We start from the raw sequence: 20,239 nt of genomic DNA, 5'->3' as shown, positions 1-20,239 counted from the left end.
TTATTATCTTTCCTTGTTTAACTGGTGGATGAGAAGATAGTTATGAAAAATTGACAATGTAAGATGATAGGAAAAGGCCAAAAAAAAAAAAAATGACAACAGCAAATAGGACCAAAGGATAAGTTGCACTTTCGATCATAGTATTTAATACACTGCAATTTCACTGACAGCTATAATCACGCTGTACTTAGCCCTTCTGTTTCACAGTGGCCTTTCTGTGTGTTATTTCTACAGGGATTCATCTTAACAGCCATACTTCTTATTTATGGAACTCTTTATAGTTCATAAAGTATTTTCATATTATTACTATTTCACTTGTTTCACACAATAACCCAGTGAGATAGATGAATTAGGAATTACTGCCTATACATCATAGATCAGTTAAAAAAAAGATCACAGACTATAGTCAAACACTCTTAACCAGTTGTGAGGCCAGAACTACTGATGCAATGTAATTTTCTCCCTGCCAGACTTCGAGTCAAAACAAACATGGGCATGTGTGTGCACGTGTGTGCGCGCACACACACACACACACACACACCCCACACATACATAATATTTAAAAGAAAAAAAATTTCTTTTTTCTCCCATGACAACTGCTATTATTTTTCCAGGATCCTCTTTTTTCTTTGAGATGGTTTAAAATATATAGGTGCTATTTGAGTTAACAAATATGACTAGTGGTTTTTTGAGAATAATAGTTTTTTAAACCATAGAAATATTTTACTTTAAGCAAATATGCGATATAAAAATTCAGTTTGTTGGGAAGAGGAATTAGGGGATTATATTGCTTTACAAAAAGACTCTGAATGGGATTGCTTTAAATAGCAAAATTCCCCAGAACTTTTAAGATATGTTGATTTATGAAAATCTGATTCATACAGAACTTTACAGGAATACATCTGTTATATAAATCCGTGTTCACCTGTAATTTACTCTAGGGGAAACAACTGAGTGATAATAATAATAACATACTCATATAGTTCTTCGTTATGTATTTTAAAGTGCTTTCCCCTAATTTATTGCATTTGTCTTTGGCAACCTTCTAAGGGAGGCAGAGAGGGTATTATTATCCTTTCTTTACAGATGAGAAATTGAGAGGTTAAGTGACTTGCCCAAGGTCAGACAGACTATTCATTCATTTACTGCTATTTGAGTGAAGTAGATTTAACGGGTTAGTCGAGGAAGTAAGGTTCTTCCTCCTAATTTTTTTTTTTAAGCAGCTGTGAAGGCTATTAAAACAGAGGTGGATGATCTCACAAATATAACATTGAACAAAAGAAGCCAGACATAAAAGTGCACATACTGTATGATTCTATTAATATAAAATTCAAATGACGGCAGAATTAATCAATGGTGGCAGAAGTCAGAATGGTGGTGAACTTTGGGAAGAAGTGGATGGTGACTGGAGGGCAGATGGGGGTTTCTGGAATATACTAATATTGAACATCTTGCTCTGGTTTGTGGTTACATGGTTAGGCTCACTGTGAAAAGTCACTGGGGTGTATACTTGTGATTTGCTTACTTTTCTTTATATATATTATGGAAGTTTTCTTCTAAAAAAAGAGTTTTATATCTTAAAAAACAGCACTTTAGAAGATCATTACATTACAATATCCTTTGAACATTTGTGATTTCAATTAAGTTTCTTAGCTACATTCTAAAAATGAGAATATGAACTAAATTAGAAGAGTTTAAAGATAAGTAAAAGTTTATTAAAAAACAGAAACAAACATCTGAGATTGTCACCTGAAAAGGTGCTGTATGAAATGGGAAATCAAAGCAAACTAAGATATGAACATAATTCACTTAGGACAAGTAAAACTAAGTCCTAGGAAGTTAGGAATTGTAGAGAAATGACGTTAAATTGTGATTCCCATAGTATATTCTAAAGTATATGTATGAATTTAAGGAGGATAAGATTTTAATTTTTTATGAAATCTGCTTTATTTTAGAATTTTGTATATTAGGATGCTGCATTGAGCATCAAGGTAGAAAGCCAATGACAATGATAAAAATCTGAGGAGAAAAAAACATAGGCTCCTGAGAATCCCACGTGGTCTTCCATGTAAGAATGTTTGGAAGAAATATGTTTTGACCATCAGCCAGGATAGAAATTACAGTTGCATTCAGCTGCTTAAGGCAGTATTAAAATTTATATTGTAGTTTTCTAAGAATCCTTCACCCCCTGTGACCTGCTAACCCTGAAAACGAATTCTGTGCTTGTACCCAAAGTTACCACTGATGATATAGGTTTGGTTTAATTTTCACATATTATCTTTTTTTGTTCTTTCTCTTCCATTTTATTTTTCTAAAAAAGAATCCATTATAGTACCTCCACTTTCAAGTCATCTGAATCAATTCTCTATCTTGATACCATAGGTCGGGAACAAAGAATTTCCAGTGGGGGTGGGGGGGCTCAGACTCCATTTTAGGGTACTTTCCTTTAACTGGTGATGTTTCAAAGCCAACCCCACAATGGCTAGGACTACAGCTTGGTGAGTTTCTTCCCAGGAGGGCTGTTGAAGGCATCCTATTCAGGGAGAAGCCTTTAACCTTTAACCCATTCACACATTTGTTTTAATTCCTGACCAACTGCTGTATTCTCGTGTGTTAGTTGCATTAGGACCTAGCTAACTAGTTTTTTAAAATAAACGTTAGACCCTAAACACCTGTAAGATGCAAGCCACACATTGTGTATAAGGCACACAATCAAGTTCACTGTGACCACTGTATCCAGGATGAGTGTGAAACACAGCTGTCCTCTGGAATCTGGGTTATTAGAAGGTCCAACTGAGTTCCCCAATATTATCTATGTCATAAAATAGGTTAGAAAGGTGGCTCTGGAAATAGGAAGGAAGAGACAGGAAGAGGTAGGTTGAAGGAATTCTACTCTTCCAGGCCCCAACTTCTCTTTCGTTGGCAAAGAATAAACAAATCATGAAGAATGGGTCATGCATGTCTATTGGCCAGTCCATGTGGAATCATTTCATGATCTTTTTTAATGACAGGACTCAAGAAGGCACGACTGTTTCTTTCTGGGGGGAGCCCTTCAACAACAAAATCTCCTTGAATCCTTCTAGAAGACTCACTATACTAATTCACAGTCATATTCCTCTGAATGTGACTTTTGAAAGCTTTTGAAAACTCATTCCTTTGAAACTCATTCCGATTTAAGCTAATATGCATATCCCTGAATATAATCTTCCTTACAGCAGGAAGGAAGAAAGGAATAACAAAAATTCCATCCTTTGACCTTCCTCACTCTCTTTGTCATTTCTCCTGCCTGGAATCTCCCACTTTTTCCTTATGCATATTCTGGACCACAGTTTTGAATAAATTAGACTTCTATTCTTTTTAGCATAGAAAAAGAAATTGAGATACTTGCCATCAAGCCTTGCTCTCCTGGTTTCCCTGGTTCACCCTTAAAAAAGAACAGTGATAATTTTTATTAATGCTATAAATATTAAAAAGCAATTTCAATCTTTTTTTTTTTTCCTCTTTCACAATAGCCACTGGGGTGCATGAATGTCAAATATACTTTTCAGGCTAAGTAGAGAAATGCAAATACAATGCAGTAAAAAGAGAGCCACGTTCTTTCTTCAAATGCATTTTATAAACATTTTAGGATTTATTAAAATGAGTCTAGATCACAGCAGAGATTTAAGAATTATGCCAAGAATGTATTCTAAATAAAAATCACCCCTACTGGGTGATTATATTAAATCAGTAAATGGTCCTAGAAAAATATTTAATTGCAATTCCAGTAATATCTCGTTTATTATGTTCTGTTTATGAAGACATAAAGACGATGACCTGATCCTCTTTATGAGATCTCAGAACTTCCATACACAGGACAGAGACACAACTGCTCTTAGTACAGTAATTAAATAACAAAGTGAGCAAACCGAGTTTGAATTTTGATTTTCCTGAATTAATGATGGCTGAAATAACATGTTTTATTAAAATGAATAGCATATGTTCAAATACACAGAATGTTTTGCTATATCATACCCCATCATAGTTTTCTAATATGCAGATTCACACAAAATTCCTTATTATGTTTTATCATCATATTATCATATTGATAGTCATTAGCAATAGAGAACTTTTAGAAGAACCATTCTTGTAATATCAATAGCTATAGAAATTGTTGGGACTTTAAAAATAAGTATTTCTCAGTTTGTTCTTATAAAACCTTTTTCTAGTGGTTATGATGGCATATAAAAATTAACTGCGAGACTATAAAACCTGTTCAATTTCTCTAGGTGGAATTAAAAAAAAAAAAAAAGCCTGTTCATACTTCTTTGTAAAAAGCTCCATTCTTACTCAGATGAATAAACTATATTCATTTGAAGGATGACATAATTTTTTAATTCTTTACAGGTTGTCATATCTTACCTTTATCTTCTATCTTGAAAGTAATCTATACTTTGAGTTTTCTGTAGAGTATATAAGACCCAACGATCTGACTAGTTTTTTTTTTTTTTTTTTAAAGATTTTATTTATTCATTTGACAGAGAGAGAGATCACAAGCAGGCAGGGAGGCAGGCAGAGAGAGAGGAGGAAGCAGGCCTTCCGCGGAGCAGAGAGCCCGATGCGGGGCTCAATCCCAGGACCCTGGGATCATGACCTGAGCCGAAGGCAGAGACTTTAACCCACTGAGCCACCCAGGCGCCCCTGATCTGACTAGTTTTATACCATCAAAATGGTTTTAACCGTTCTTTTTAGTTGAAGAAATACTCATTGCATCTTTCTTGGCAACCAGCAATTATTTGGGGAGATTTAAGTATCCCTAAAGTTATGCTGTCTCTATCTTTTGGGATATCATCCCAGGAAAAGATCAGACCTTCAAAGACAGTTTCAAGGTAAAACCACTACCTTTGATGGTTCAGTGAGACATCCTAACGGCCAACCAATCATAGGTTGGGATTCAATCCCTCCTTTCATATGACAAACTGACAGCTGCTTTCAGAAAGGGAAATGGAACTTCCAAGAGATTGTCTCAGAAAACCATTCTAACAAAGAGAATTACTCTTTGAAAAAAATACATAAATATATTGAATATAAAAATGAAATACTCCAAAACATAAATGACTATGGCTGATTTTTTTTCTTTTTGATTCTTTAGTTTTAAAATCTTTCCATTTTGCAGAAAAATATTTTCATTCTTTTGTACTATGAAAACACTTACGAAAATATTTAAGTCAAAGCAATAGATAAATAAATATAATAAGTAGATTAATTCAGCAATAGATTTGAATTTCAAGTTCTAAGGCCTTAATATTAATTTTTTTTTTTTTTTACCTTTTCCATATATTTTTTTCAATTGCTGGGCTGTCTCTACCAAATCAAACCATTTATCTCGTGTCCTGTACTACTGTATTATTGACACTTGATCAATCTTAGTAACTAAGTACTTAGATCTAACTATTGAGATTGCTTTAAAATCACTTCTATTGGGATGCCTGGGTGGCTCAGTCAGTTAAACATCTACCTTCTGCTCAGGTCATGATCTCAGGGTCCTGGGCTTGAGCCCCACATGGGGCTCCTTGCTCAGCAGGGAGCCTGCTTCTCCCTCTGACTGACGTTCCCCCTGCCTGTGCTCGCTCTCGCTCTCTCTCTCTCTGTAATAAATAAATAAAATCTTTAAAAAATTTTTTAAAAAAATAATTTCTATTATTTTTTTTTCACATGTATTTTTTTTTTAAGATTTTATTTTATTTGACAGAGAGATCACAAGTAGGCAGAGAGGCAAGCAGAGACAGAGAGGGAGAAGCAGGCTCCCCGAGGAGCAGAGAGCCCAATGCGGGGCTCGATCCCAGGACCCTGAGACCATGACCTGAGCCGAAGGCAGAGGCCTTAACCCACTGAGCCACCCAGGCGCCCCAAAAGCTTCATATTTAAAGGACAAATGATATTCAAACCATACCTACTGATGTTTTAACCATTAATGTTATTATTTTATTTGCAATTGTTTTTCCTTTTTGGTCAATTTATTTACGAGGGAGTAAACATTAAAAAGATTTACCTCCTTTGCTTTCCATAATTCACATGGGACTTAATCATCTACCTCAATCCTTTGGAGAATGTTACCAATCTCTCACCTTGAGTTTCAAGCTATTCTCCCATTTAAGTCAAAGGCATTGATGTACTCTAAGGTAGTCAGGGCCCAAGTGAGATCAGGCATACTCAATCATAGATTTCTTGAGGCTTACCTGAAAACCAGTTTAGCTGCCTTCTCCAGGTCTCTCTTTGTGGTTCATATAGGTTCCCCTGGGTTGAGCCATGAGGCAGAATCCTGTTGGCAGTGCCCTGTCTGCTTGGGTACTTTCTGTCACCTCACTTCCTGCAAACCTCTAACCCTATGGCCCCTCCTTACTCCACTCCACCCCTGTTCTCAGCCCTTAAAACAAATGGATCCAAAATGCAACTCACGGGCACTCCTGGCATTCCACGGGGGCCATCTTTCCCTGTGTCCCCTGGAGGCCCTCTTGGGCCAGGAGGGCCTGGAGGTCCTGGAGGCCCAGCCTGTCCTTGGTCACCCTATAAAGGGGAAGGGAACAGACCAACAATGACCATGAAAGATAAAGACCCAGATTTTCTTTTCAACACTTTAAATTTGTATTATCTAATCCACGTTTACTCTATGAAAAAAACCAGAACAATCAGAACATGATGCCTGTAGGCAATTTGCCTTCCAGCAGGGAGCAAATAAATATTCATGCTGGGCGAACTGAGTAGATGCTATTAAAATCAAGGCAGCTCCGGAACCAGCCCTCTCAGCTCTTGGAAATGGTGTAAGTTATCATGGTACTCAGAGCTGGTATAAAACTTTTGCATAACCTGATTTGTGGAAATGCTGCATCAGTTATATTCACCTTATTTAATAAAATGGCTGCATTTGTGGTTGGACAAATGTGTTTACTTTTTCACAACCTATAAAATTAAACATACAAGCTCTTGTCAAACTGTGTAATGATTTATAAATTACCAAAGCCAAAGAGCTTAGAAACTTGATCTGTTACTGGATATAATTTCAGTTGTCTTTCTTTTCTAATGAAGAAAAAATTAGGCATTCTATGCCTTTTTACTTTGGTACTTTCATATACATTTCAAACAAATGCAGCTCCCTACACATAGTTTTGCTCTAGGATATTTCCAAATAAATACCCCCACCCACGAGAGATAAATGGTAAAGCAACAGTAAATGGAGTAATAACTGAATGTTAAGAAGAAATCAGACTTGAGCAAGAATAAGCACTACCTTAATGAGGCGGCGTTTAATGAGCTGCTGATCAGCAGAGAGAAACCCATGATTGATTTTAGGAAACACCATCTGATCAGTCAGGTGAGGTCAAAGGTTGAAGTTCAGAGGTGAGAGAATTGGAGAATAGACATCAGAAGGCCCCAAGAAAGAAATAAAGACATACACATTAGATTTATAATGATCATTAAACAAAAGGGAACTGGTGCTTGTGTCTGACATCAGACTGTCTGGCTCTTCTTGAAAGAAACATAATCCTAAAATAGGATGGCGAGACCAGATCTGTAGTTAGAGAGGGATCTTTTGGTTGTCCCATCCTTTTGCTGCGGGTATTAGGCCTCTCGAATGCAGTATATGAAAGCAGCAGGAAGGCTCCCATCACCTGTGTCCTGCACACTGAGCAGAAAGTCTGGAGACAAAGCACCAGTTCAATTTCCGTCAGACTTGTCAACCAGCATAATGTGGCATGAACGCGACCACCATTTTATAAATGCCCCAAGTCCAGAATACTGAGGATTCTTTAATTGACTGAAAAATGTCACGGAGTGTTGTCATGCACGTAAATCAAACCATTGAGGGGTGGCACAGTCTTAGATAGTCATGCCTGCCTCTCTTCATCGACCCTGCTCGACTTTGATATTTTCTTATATGTTCAAGATTCTCCTTCTCAATAGATATTTGACCTCACGGACGTAGGTGAGGTCCCAAGGATCCAAAACTTCCCTGCATACGGTGAAAGGGAGCAACTGGACTTGGCAAGCCAATTTAGCTGTTCTTGCTCACTCTTATGCTGATTGTGGGCTCTGACTGAGCAGCATGGGTGCCAACCACAAACCTTGACGGTGAGGATCTGATTACTGTGCAGAGCAGCAACTGTGGGGAAGCCTGGCAGACCCTATGGACGTGGGACAGCACCAAAACAACACGACACAAAACGTCACACAGACATTCCACTGATGGACAAACAAAACAAGCATATACCTAATGCCACCCTGTCCTGGCTCTAAGTCTTGTCTTGTTTGACACACTGTAAAGGAAACCAGGCACACACACGAGGCCCTCAGGCCAAACGTTCCTTTAATGGAAAGGCCAGATTGAGAACTCCTTATAACTTGCTGTTGTGGCAGTTACACTGGGATCTGTGTACACGCTCTTAACATTTCTGGAATCTTACACACAAAATGTTAGCACAATATGGAGATAACTACAGACACTGTTATGAAAACAACACCGTGATTACCCTCCATTGATATTCTGTTTACAACTCAGGACATACACGTATTAATTCTTCTTTAGAGAACAGTGAATAGAATTTTGCCATCTGATCAGAAAGATTCCTCAGAATAAATGCAGTCTGCCCCACAAAAGATAGTCTTACCACCCACATATCAAAATTTCCCTCTCCAATCATATGATGAATCTCAGGTCTTTCCTGTTTCAGGAATTCCTGCAGAGGTGGTGGATGGAAATCTGTCTCTTATAACATGCGTATTTCATGTCAGAGGAGTTTATGGTCACACTCTGCAGTAATCGCTTCTGTCACGTAACTTTTCCAAAAGAACTTGACAGTTCACACAACCCCTTGAAGTAGAAAAGTGGTTTTGAATTCCTTAACCAGGGAGAACCGGGAAGAGATGTTTTAGAGACTCATATTCACAAATTTATACTAACTCGTGGACATAGGCATTTCAATTGGGTAGGTCTGAGAGAGAACTTTTGCCTTTGTTCTATTTCTTTTCCAGCTATGTGAGATATTGGAGCCTTTTATTCCATTCCCCCCCCCCGCCCCGCCCCGCACACACAGAACATGTTTAACATACAAATAAAATGAACAGCAACCACACCTTACATGGCCTCAGGTGTGTGCAGGCTTCCTAGACATTCCCTCCTCATTGCCCTTCCCCTCCTCTGCTCAAATCTGTTCTGAGGATATTTGTAGCGAAGGCCAGTAAGTTTCTAGTTTGTTTTTTTTTTTAATATTTTATTTATTTATTTGACAGACAGAGATCACAAGTAGGCAGAGAGGCAGGCAGAGAGAGAGGAGGAAGCAGGCTCCCTGCAGAGCAGAGGGCCCGATGTGGGGCTTGATCCCAGAACTCTGAGATAATGACCTGAGCCAAAGGCAGAGGCTTTAACCCACGGAGCCACACAGGCGCCCCAGTTTCTAGTTTTTTAATTTTATTAATCGTGGTATATTTTTTCTCTTATTTCCCCCTTATTCAGGATATACTTTTCTTTTTAAAAGAACCAATAAAATTATGTTTGTGGTATGAAGACATCTCTTCAGCCCTAATGCCTTTTAATTTCATTCTTTAGAGCTGGGACTTCTCAGGAAGCGAAGCAGAGGAAATCTTATCTGTTTTGCCAGATCCTTTCTGATATGGCTATCAAGTGTCTGGGTAATTTTGAGGTGACCTGTATCCTCTTTTTCTTCTCCCAAAGTAAAAGTCCTTGAAACATAGAAGCTACCCAAATTCAGAAATGCTACAAGTTGGAAAACAGATGTGTACAATTTGCTTTTGTTTTACTATGGAATATGAGTTTAAAATGTTATTAGATGGTAATGTGCCAACATCTTTCCATCTGTGACTCATTAGCCCCATATTACACAGTCAGAATTTTATATATAAATCTCATATTTATGTAACAAAGAACAAAAACAGATACAAACAAGAGGTCTACGAGGGATCAGAATCTTGACTAGTGGCGATAAATCATAATGTCACTTTGAACAGGATTATCTAACAAAAATAATTTAAAATTAAAAGCCTTTTAAAAGCACACATGGTAGGCCTTACAAATGTTTTGAAATTTGAATGTATAAATAAGTCACTTCTCGTACTCCTATCTGAGCATGACCAGCTTGCTGTTTGATCATATTTTCTAAATGCTCACAAAAAGCATTAGTTTTTAATTTTAGTTTGTTTTCCAGTGTTAATGAAATCTAAAGAGGAAAGTGGAAAGGTAATTCTCTCCTTGGATGGATACTTTTCATCAAACAGAAAATCTCTATTTGAGGAAGCTGATTTTTATATTCCTCAATCATCATAACTGTAGAAAATGCTAGCAATTAGGTGCTTAGAGATGCATTATAAAGATTTTATTAGTGACTTGGGAAAAAAGACTTCAGAAGTTTATATGCAACAGAGTAGAAAGAGACATGTGGAAGAATTCTCTTAAATTCTAACAAAAATCCCATGGCCTGGGCTGTAATATTCTAGGACCCTATATTTTTCAAACCTAGACAATGCTTGAAGGGTATATGCAAGTGTTGGGGGTGGTGGTTAAAGGTTATTTACTATTGAAGGCAAGAGCAAATATGGCACATCTTCCTTAAGATTCAAGTTTGAAAAACACTAAATAACTTTTTTTAATGTAAATCAAACATTGTCATATTATGGGGTAGAAGGCAAGACTTATACAAATATTTAAAAATTTTACCATTTGTTGGTGGTAAAGAACCTCACTTCATAGGGGATACCTATAGATTACAGGTAGATACTGAACTGACCCATGCAAGGTACTCAGAGGATAAACTTAAAAAGTACTGGCACTGAAGGCACTGAGTACTTTCCTGTTAAGTCATGGCTTTACGTAGCCATAACAGTTAGTCTTCTCTGGCTGTTCACACAGAGTGTAGTTTTTCATTAACTACACCATTTTTTCCCACAGTATCATTAGTCATAGTCCTTTCTAAGTAAATGGAGTGGACATATTTCACTTGGTTTTACATCTTGGAAAACTAGCCTGGTATACAGATGGTTCACCTGGGTGTGGGGGGAAGAAATGTGTCTCCAGAAAAACATGGAGAAAGGGATCAGGAATAAGCTGAAATGTTGGAAATAATGTGTAAAATTTTGACTCCCAAATAGTTTGAATTCCTAAGAAATTGGATGTACGAGAGTGTAAAACTACCTTACAGAATGCATTTTCCTCTTGGGAGCCTACTCAGACTTTACAAATCTTCCCAACATTCTTTAAAGTAGGTTATCACCTTGGACCAGTGTTTTAATATCATTTCAGGAGGACCTCTATGTCCTTTCATTACCTTCTAGAAGCAAAGAGGAAAGCCTAACCCAACAAAATGCTGAACAAATTAATATTTCATAAGACATGTTTCTAACTACTTAGGAGCCATAAATTCAAGATGCTATTATTTATTGTATACTCAGCAATGGTGTTGTATGATTACATTATAGTGAGAAAACTTTGTATTTTTTCAAAAGTATTCAATAAGGCAATGTTAGAGGCAGGAATTTAATCCATGACTTCTAATTCCAGACTTTGTCATCATGCAGTTTATGTATTTATAATTTCTTTCTACTTTTACAGTTTGAATATTAGAAATATCAACAATCTATAAGAAGTATTTATTGAGTGCCTTCTGTGCAGCATTTGCTGTGCTAGGCATGGGGATTGAATGGTAAGCACGACCACAATCTCGCAGGGGTCAACATCTAGTGGAGAAATAGGAAAAATAAGCAGGCAGTAATCATACGGAGGGATGGTCATTTAGGTGAAGAAGAATGGCTACAAAGTAAATAAAAGTGTACCTAATGACAGGTTTGAGGAACCCTGGAAGACTTCCCAAGCCCTGTGAATGAGGGGTTGGGGGTTGATACAGCAAAAGGAAAACTAAAGACAGAGAGCCCATTTAGGAAAATGTTACAATAGTCTAGTAGAGGGACTGTGCCCTAGAACTACAGAAAGGACAAATCCATAGTTTCAAGTGATATTAAGATGGTAAGATTCAGACTTGTAGTCTGGCTGAGAACAGAAAAGAGAAGGAGAATCAGTGAGTGCTTCTTAGTCTCTAGTCTGAGTGATGGAGAATGGTAGAGGAAACACTAAAAAAAGAATGGGTTTTCTGGGGGCGGTTAGGTGGACATGGATAATGAATTCAGTTAGGGGCCTATTGAATTTGACATGTCGATGAACAGCCAAGGCATGGCAGTTAGATATGCAAATAAAATAGTCAGGAAAAAGGTGGGAATCAAAAGTCTTAGGGCTGCTTGAAGTCATGTAAAGAGGCTGCAGAGAGAGCAGATCTAGAAAACAACTCTTGGGAAGACTTCAATTTAAGGGATGAGCAGAGGAAGAAACAACTACAAAGAAATAATAAAAATGTGATTGTAGAGGCAGGAGGAACACTAACTCACCTCACAAAAATTCTATACAAGCAGTGACTCAAAATGACAAATTAATGAAAACTGCATCATTAATTGTACTGTTTGAATAAGTGTACATGAACTGAATTCCTCCACTCACTGTTGCACTGGGAGGTAATCTAGAGGCTAACAATGGCCAATGCCACCAACAGTGGATGCTCACTGATACACACAGGGGAGTATGTCTGAGGTTGTAGAGGTATGAAGGAAAAATTAAACTAATTTAATTTTTAATTATAAAAGTTTAATTATAAAGGTGGACAAGGAACCTCCATAAACAAATTAAATCAGAATAAAAGATATGTCATGCTGAGAAATGAAAATCCCTGAGTTTCTCCATAATGTAAATAGTATCACGACTCTGTTAGCCTCAAATATATCACACATTACAGCACAAACATTACAGTTGGTATGTGTACAGCATAAATAAAGATGAATATTCCTAGTAGTTGATAAAACAATTTCTAGCTAAGAGAGACCAGATGGGGAAACATCGTAATAGGATGCAAAAATATTTAGGTAAAAGAATAACTTTAGTTTAACAGCAGGAACTGTTAGAAAGCAAAACAGTGAAATAAAAGAAATTAAGAGAAAGGTATTTGCTGCTAGATCATTTCATATTGCAGTAGGTGATATACTCTATCTGAATAGAAAAATCAGCTACATGAAGCTAAAAAACTAATGGAATCCTTTGAACAACCAAATACCATGACCCTATGAAAATCAGAATTTATAACTGATAGGAAAAGATTGGCTAATGGAAATATTAGTTATGGGAAAAACTAGCTTTCTAAGTTGAATATAGTATTGGCTCAAGAAGTTAACTTTTCCTTTTTATAGATACTTCAAGTTCCACACTATTGGGTTCCATCATAAATGTTAATCTTAGTCACTCCAGGAATTGTCTTTTTATATATAAATGATACATCTTCATTTGAAAATTATTTAGAAGAGAAAGAGAGCAATACAATGTCTACATTGACAAATGTCATTAAATACTATAACTACTAAAATGCTGAGTAAAGACAAACCACAAAAGTTCCGTGTCCGTGAATTAGCAGAACAATGGCAGATACATTTCAACACTGGCAAGTGTCAAGTATAAGAAAAACGTCCTAAACTTCACATACGGAAAAACACTCCATTAGTTTTGTGTGATCTCATAAGGTGTTCCACAGATTGTTGTAGCGTTTGCTAGGATATACAGCTAAGAAGCCAACAGATTAACAGTTGTCTTATGTAGTTGGCTGCTCCTGTAATAGGGGCATAAATATTTACAATTGTTGAAATTAAAAATAGAGCTACCCTATGACCCTGCAATTGCACTACTGGGTATTTACCTCAAACATACAGATGTAGTGAAAAGAAGGGCCATCTGTACCCCAGTGTTCATAGCAGCAATGGACACAGTAGCCAAACTGTGGAAAGGACCAAGATGCCCTTCAACGGACGAATGGATAAGGAAGATATGGTCTGTATATACTATGGAGTATTATGCCTCCATCAGAGAGGAGGAATACCCGACTTTTGTATCAACATGGACAGGACTGGAGGAGATTATGCTGACTGAAATAAGTCAAGTAGAAAAGTCAATTATCATATGGTTTCAGTTATTTGTGGAGCATAAGGAATAACGCGGAAGACATGGAGAGATAGAGAGGAGAAGGGAGTTGGGGGAAATTGAAGGGGGAGACAAGCCATGAGAGACTGTGGACTCTAAGAAACAAACTGAGGGTTTTGGAGGGCAGTGGGGGGCGAGGGTTGGGTGAGGCTGGTGGTGGGTATTAAGGAGGACACGTATTGCATGGAGAACTGGGTGTGGTGCATAAACAATGAATTTTGGAACACTGAAAATAAAACAAATTTTAAAAGAAACCAATAACATACCAAGTTTTTTATAAATCATTTGAAATGCATATTTCACTGTATATTAAATAAAAACTCAGCTATCTAAAAAAAAAAAAAAAAGGCCAGCAGAAGATAAGAGCCGGTGAAAGGAGGTAAGATTCCTAAAGAAGCATTCTCTTGCCCTGAGACAAACAGAGAAATGTAGACACAGGATACATGGAAGAAAAACAAAACAGCTTTGTCTAGGAGACTGCACAAAAATAAAGTCATGTCAGTTTTATTTATATAAATTTAGCTATCACCAAATAGGAATGATTCTCCTGAAGTGAATATCAAGAGAACAGTCCTGTCTTAGAGGTTCTTCACAATAAAGATAATAAACAATGATGATGATGATAATGACAGTGGTCAGCGTTCACAAGATACATACAATGTGCCAGGTACTATCCTAAGAGCTTTAGAAATGTTAACTCTTAATCCTCACAACAATCATTTCCCAGATGAGGCATTTGATGCACGAAGAGGTTAAGGGTTTTGCTCACTGAACTGTAAGTGGAGGAGCAAGATTCAAACCCTGGCCATCTCCTCCAGCATCTATGCTCTTCGTCACCACAATTTCCATAAATCCTTCAGATTTTCTGAATTTCTTCCCCATGTATTCATCCATTTATCAAGGAGAATTTAAGAGCATCCTATTAGGCGCAAGGCAATATTTGGACATTAAGAGTAGAAAGCCTCATCCCAGGCTTCATGGAACTTAGAGGATAACCAAAAAAGGCAAATGTTAAGCAATTACAAATGCGGCTGTGATCTCTTTTGAGATACACACACACACACACACCCTTTTCCTCTTATATTTTTTCCTATTCCTTTTCCCCTCAGTCAAGTTCTCAGCTAACTCTCTGCTATTGCTTCAGAAGCTATTGCTTCCAAAGAGGTAAAAGGAGGCAGGGTGGAAAACAAAACTTGCCTACCAACATGTCAAAAAACCAGAAATGTCTAGGAAGACACTCCCTCAAACTGGAAGAAAGGAAATAGGTCTGTGATTCCCAAAAGCAGAGGGAGCCTAAGCCCTCTTTCCCAGTGGCACTTCCAAGAAGCAACAATACCTTGAAGAAAAATGGCCATGTGACACGTCTAGATGCAGGAGACCACGGGCAGCCTTGCAAAAGATTCCCCTGTATTAAGCGTGGCACAGAAGTAGCAGAAATTTTCCCATGTCCTATAGTTGCAGCAGTGACAACCTATATGTGAAGACTCATGCCGGTCAGTCAAGCTATGCCGCCCTCTCAGCAGCAAACTGTGTGGACTGATGACCGGAGACCAGGTGTCTCTCAATTTCCACCCCAAACCTGTTGACACTACAAGACCTCAGAAGTGTGAATCAGTCCCAAAGGAGGGGAAGTGTGGAAATCCCAAGAAAAGTGATGTTTGGTATTTTTTGTCAGCTCAGGAGAAGGAAAGCCTCAGTTTCAGAAATCAAGTAGAATTCAGATTCGGAAATCAAATCAGATTCGGAAATCAAGTTGTTATGGAAAATTAAGTCATATTACTAACTCACCTGAGTTTGCGGTTTAAAAATCATACCCCAAAAGTGAACATGATGACTGTTAACAAAACAGAAACTATGAGAGTGCAAAGAAGGTGACCTAACCCAGATCAGCTGGTCAGGCAGGACTGCCCCGACGAAGTAGTGCAGAAGTTGAGACTTGCAGAACAGAAATGCCACATGGATCCTCAGTGTCTGGTCACTCTCTAAGGACACTGATACCTTTCCTTCCTCAGAGTATAGTATTTGGTGAATACTAAAACCAAAGAGAAAATATATTTTTCTTTTCCAACGGGATACCGAATATACACTTGGAATACAAAGATTGGGTCCTGTTTTAGGTACTTCCTTGAGATCTAGGTGCCATTCTCCATTTGCAGAAGGTTAGGATAAGGGCAGTAACGATGGCTGTGGGAGGTCCAATTAATGAGAATGAGAGTGAGATTTACTAAAATATTCATGTCTCTTAAGTACGTTCTACATGCCAATTACTGTGAAAAAAAGCTGTGGGGGTTTAAATCTAGTGGAGAGGGGAGGTAATCACAAGAATATCAATTTATAACGAAAATATACTATACTAGTGCTGTAATTACAGGGGCAGGCAGTAGGCTAGTTAAACACATTGCATTTGGGAAATGGAATAAGGCTCCTAAAAAGATGGGATTTCATACATAGGAGGAAGTATGAATAGGACAAAGGTATTTGGGGTGGGGTGTGGACTTGGGTTTGGGAAAAAGGTATTCCAGTCTGAGGTACAGTAAGCAAAGAGGAGCAAAGTGGGGATGGCTGGTAAGTTGAGTTTGGTTGGGGTGAAGCACGTACTTTTTAGGGAAGAGCCTGGAGAAGTTGATAAGGTAAAGATGGGCAAGGTCTTCAAAGGAGCTCAAAGAAGGAAGGAAGTAATGGGAAGCCACAGAGATATTTACAAAATGAAGGTTCCATGGCTTATGTAAGTTTGAGAGAGACAAACTGGTAAAATTAAGAAGAATAGATTAAAAATCAAAATACAGTTCATGATCCCTTATCTGCAATTTCAAAATCCAAAGTCCCTGAAAATAACATTTCTTCATAAGTTTAATTAAAGGTTTTCTAAGTTGGCAGCAAACTCATTTGAGTTGGCAAAAACTTATTTGAACAGATGTGAGGGTATTTATGATCACTAATAATTCTTAGTGTGAACATACATGTATTTCAGTGCAGAAACTGATGGTTTGATTACAGGGTGCCTCAGTCCTCTCTAAGGGTGTCAAACAATATGCAATGTATGAGTACTAATAACTTTTTTAATGTCTAACAACTAAATTCTGAAACACATTTGACTCTGAGGGTTTCAAAAAAGGATTGTGAGGTTGTTCCAAAGTTGATGACAAAGATTCCCTTAACAGAATTAAAACTTACAGAAAGAATAGTAAGATTAAAAGTTAAGGCAATGAATTTGGTTTTGAACAAGAAAATTTGTTAATATAGCCTAGTTTGGCAAGTGCCCTGTCTAAACAAAAGGCGATCTGAATTAAATAATTTAAACAAGTTTTTAGTAATTAAAGATATATTTACTTTTATGATTTCAATTTTATATGTTAATCAGAATTACCCCAATCAACTACTATCTAGTATGTATCTTTTAATTGATTGTTTTAATGAATAAATAAGCACATAATAATTAGCATATGTTTTGCAAGGAATTATTAAAAAAAAAAAAGACCTGTGAAAATGTTGCTCTTTCAGGAAATTAAAAAAAATACCCTCCAGAAGTCTTGTTTAGAACAGTATTTGATTGGGGCCCCTGGGTGGCTCAGGATTAAAGCCTCTGCCTTCAGTTCAGGTCATTATCCCAGGGGTCTGGGATCATCTGGGCTCTCTGCTCAGCAGGGAGCCTGCTTCCCTCCTCTCTGCCTGTCTCTCTGCTTACTTGTGATCTCTGTCAAATAAATAAATAATCTTAAAAAAAAAAAAAAAAGAACAGTATTTGATTACCAAACACTGCATAACGATTTGATGAACAACCTCCACTTAAAAAAACAAAAAAACAGTGCAAAAGTAAGCTGACATTCCACCCCTTCTGAATTTCATGCAATTTGCATTTGTAATACAAATTCTGAATCATGGAGCCCAAATGACTAATCTTTTAATTTTCAAGAAGTCCTCCCTCTAGGATGGTACAGCATCATGATGGTGTGCAATACAATATCTTATATTCATTCTTCCGGAAAAACCAAGGTGCTTTGTAGTTGAAGGTGCCAAGTGAAGGACTCAACTCAGCATAAATATACTCGAACAGTTTTCTGAAAGGAAGCAGTCTACACTAGGGAGAGGAGGCACAGCATGTTTCAGGAAAGGACAGTGCCAAGAAATGGAGGATTCATTAGCAGACAAAGCACCTTATACTGAAAGGAAAATAAGCATTTGACCAAGAGCCTGTGAGAAAAATTCAACTTTTTTTGCAACTTTTTTTTTTCTTCATTTTGGAAGAAAAATCAGAAATGTCCTGTTGTTCCCTAAATCTAGGGTCTGGCTTGATGGTATTTGCTAAACTTCCTTTGAGTGATATTAGATGGAGTTGACTCTAAAATTCCTTTGGCATGCTCCCTGGGTGGCAGCCTCTTTTTTCCTTCCCACGAAAGAGATAGATGGCTGGAAGCCAGTCTGTAAAAGAGCTGGTGAGAGTCCCATGGGGCTCAGCTACGATGGGTGGAGAGTTACCGTTGTATTTCCTACTCCACCTCTGAAGGTCACCATCTCCCATAAATAAATTTGAGCCCACAGCAAATGTCTCATAGTCCTATGTGATAATGGAGCTCTTCAAAATGAACTAGCACCAAAAAAGATAATAGGGTACTTGGGCAAGTTCACCAGAGAGTAATGTTACTTGAAATAAAACTACTCTAGATACCTTCCTCCATTAGTCCTATTCTAGATACCTTCCTAACTTGTCCTGTTCTCTAATGTTTCCCTTTGGTCTACATCTTAAATTTTTAGTGTTTTCCCAAGGGCTGTTCAATTACATAAACCTGGATTGTGGCTTGAAAGCATCTCTAAAATTTGCAAGTTTCCATACCGGACTAAAATATCGATTGCAATTTAGAACACGTTTGAATGCCCTATAGTTATCTTCTTTTTGATGTCACTTGCTCATATGGAGTAAACTCAACTGACTGTAAGGACCAGGCTGACGACATAGATAAAAGAACAGGATGAAGTGGGCAGACTTGGCTGAATAGGAGACAGTCCAGGGCTAAAAGGAAACAGTGAGGACTCAACTGATTTTTCCTCAGAGGAAAGCAACCTTAGGGTTGCTCCATCTAAACATCCTTAAAGAGAAGCCAGAAATCCAAGTATTCTGTTTTAAATGAATGCTTCAGATACTAAATATTTGTAACCAATTCAAATATACTTGAAAAAATTTCACAGTCCAAACAGAAATACATTTGAAGGAAGGATGTGGCCCACAGACCACCAGTTAAAGGTCTCTGATCTAGCCCTTTTGAATGCTGAATTAGAAACAGAACTAGTGTAGAAAGGCTTTGCTTCAGAAAGGAAATAATAACAGTTAGTTGACTGACAGAACTTTATTTTGTTGTATCAGCGTCTGAAGAAAGGGTTACAAATTCTTTTTGCCTCAATCACATGTTGTAATTCAGAGCACTGGTTCTTAAATCATAAAACTTTCAAAATGTGATTGTTACACAGAACCTCTAGGAGGAAAACAGAACAAGGTGTAATGCCTTTTTGAAAAGGAAGTACTGCATCCCATAGTGATGGATCCATTTGGGAGGAGTCCCATGATTTGAGGTCCTAATGAAAGAGGCTGTTGTAATCTATGTGAGAGTTATGGGTTCTTTGGGAATCTCAGAATAGAATTTCCTGACTTCTGTGAAATTAGATCTAAACTTTATAATTATATGGATATTGGAAATCATAATATGAACTTCTAGCTTTTGGTTTTAATTTCCTGGCTGTGGTTGATGATAACATTATTTAATGAAATGCAGTATACTTTTCATCTTAAGTTGTAACATACTATAATGCTTATTATATTTAATTTTTAAAAGTGGTATTTACTTACACATACAATTTAGTTGAAACATCGACACTGATCGTACGCAAACATTTTTACCTCAATCTTCTTTATCTCCCAGTTTCCAATATCTAGATAATAATATGTGAGCCAAGAATGTTAAGAGTAGATATTAGGTTGTCTTGGAAAGTTACTGAAAATGAAGGCTCATAACAAGCTGTAGCTGTAATTTCTGATAAGGTCAGTTCTCTACTTAAATGTACTTAATATGCCAGCTATCAAAGGAATTTGCCATATATAACAGAAGCAAGATTTTTTTTCTTCCTATGATTACAAGAATTAATTCAAAGTGTAACATGGTCTTTTAACTTAATAAACATTTAATGAAATGT

The 20,239-nt window shown here is 37.3% G+C and overlaps 1 protein-coding gene across 6 annotated transcripts in view; it reads right to left on the bottom strand.

The window, feature by feature from the left end:
- COL25A1 (collagen type XXV alpha 1 chain) overlaps positions 1–20,239 on the bottom strand; it is a 451,863-nt gene that overhangs the window by 108,924 nt on the left and 322,700 nt on the right. For all 6 annotated transcript variants that reach the window (XM_032860080.1, XM_032860071.1, XM_032860089.1 and 3 more), the window contains exons 8-10: positions 7,268–7,339; positions 6,439–6,546; positions 3,389–3,424 (exon numbers count right to left, since the gene is read on the bottom strand). In XM_032860080.1, coding sequence (XP_032715971.1) covers positions 3,389–3,424; positions 6,439–6,546; positions 7,268–7,339 — 216 coding nt within the window. The remainder of the gene's footprint in view (positions 1–3,388; positions 3,425–6,438; positions 6,547–7,267; positions 7,340–20,239) is intronic.

The sequence above is a fragment of the Lontra canadensis genome, unplaced genomic scaffold, assembly GCF_010015895.1.
Source record: "Lontra canadensis isolate GAN:19392208 unplaced genomic scaffold, GSC_riverotter_1.0 scaffold1, whole genome shotgun sequence".
Lineage (NCBI taxonomy): Eukaryota > Metazoa > Chordata > Mammalia > Carnivora > Mustelidae > Lontra > Lontra canadensis.
This window is presented reverse-complemented; position numbering and strand designations above follow the sequence as displayed.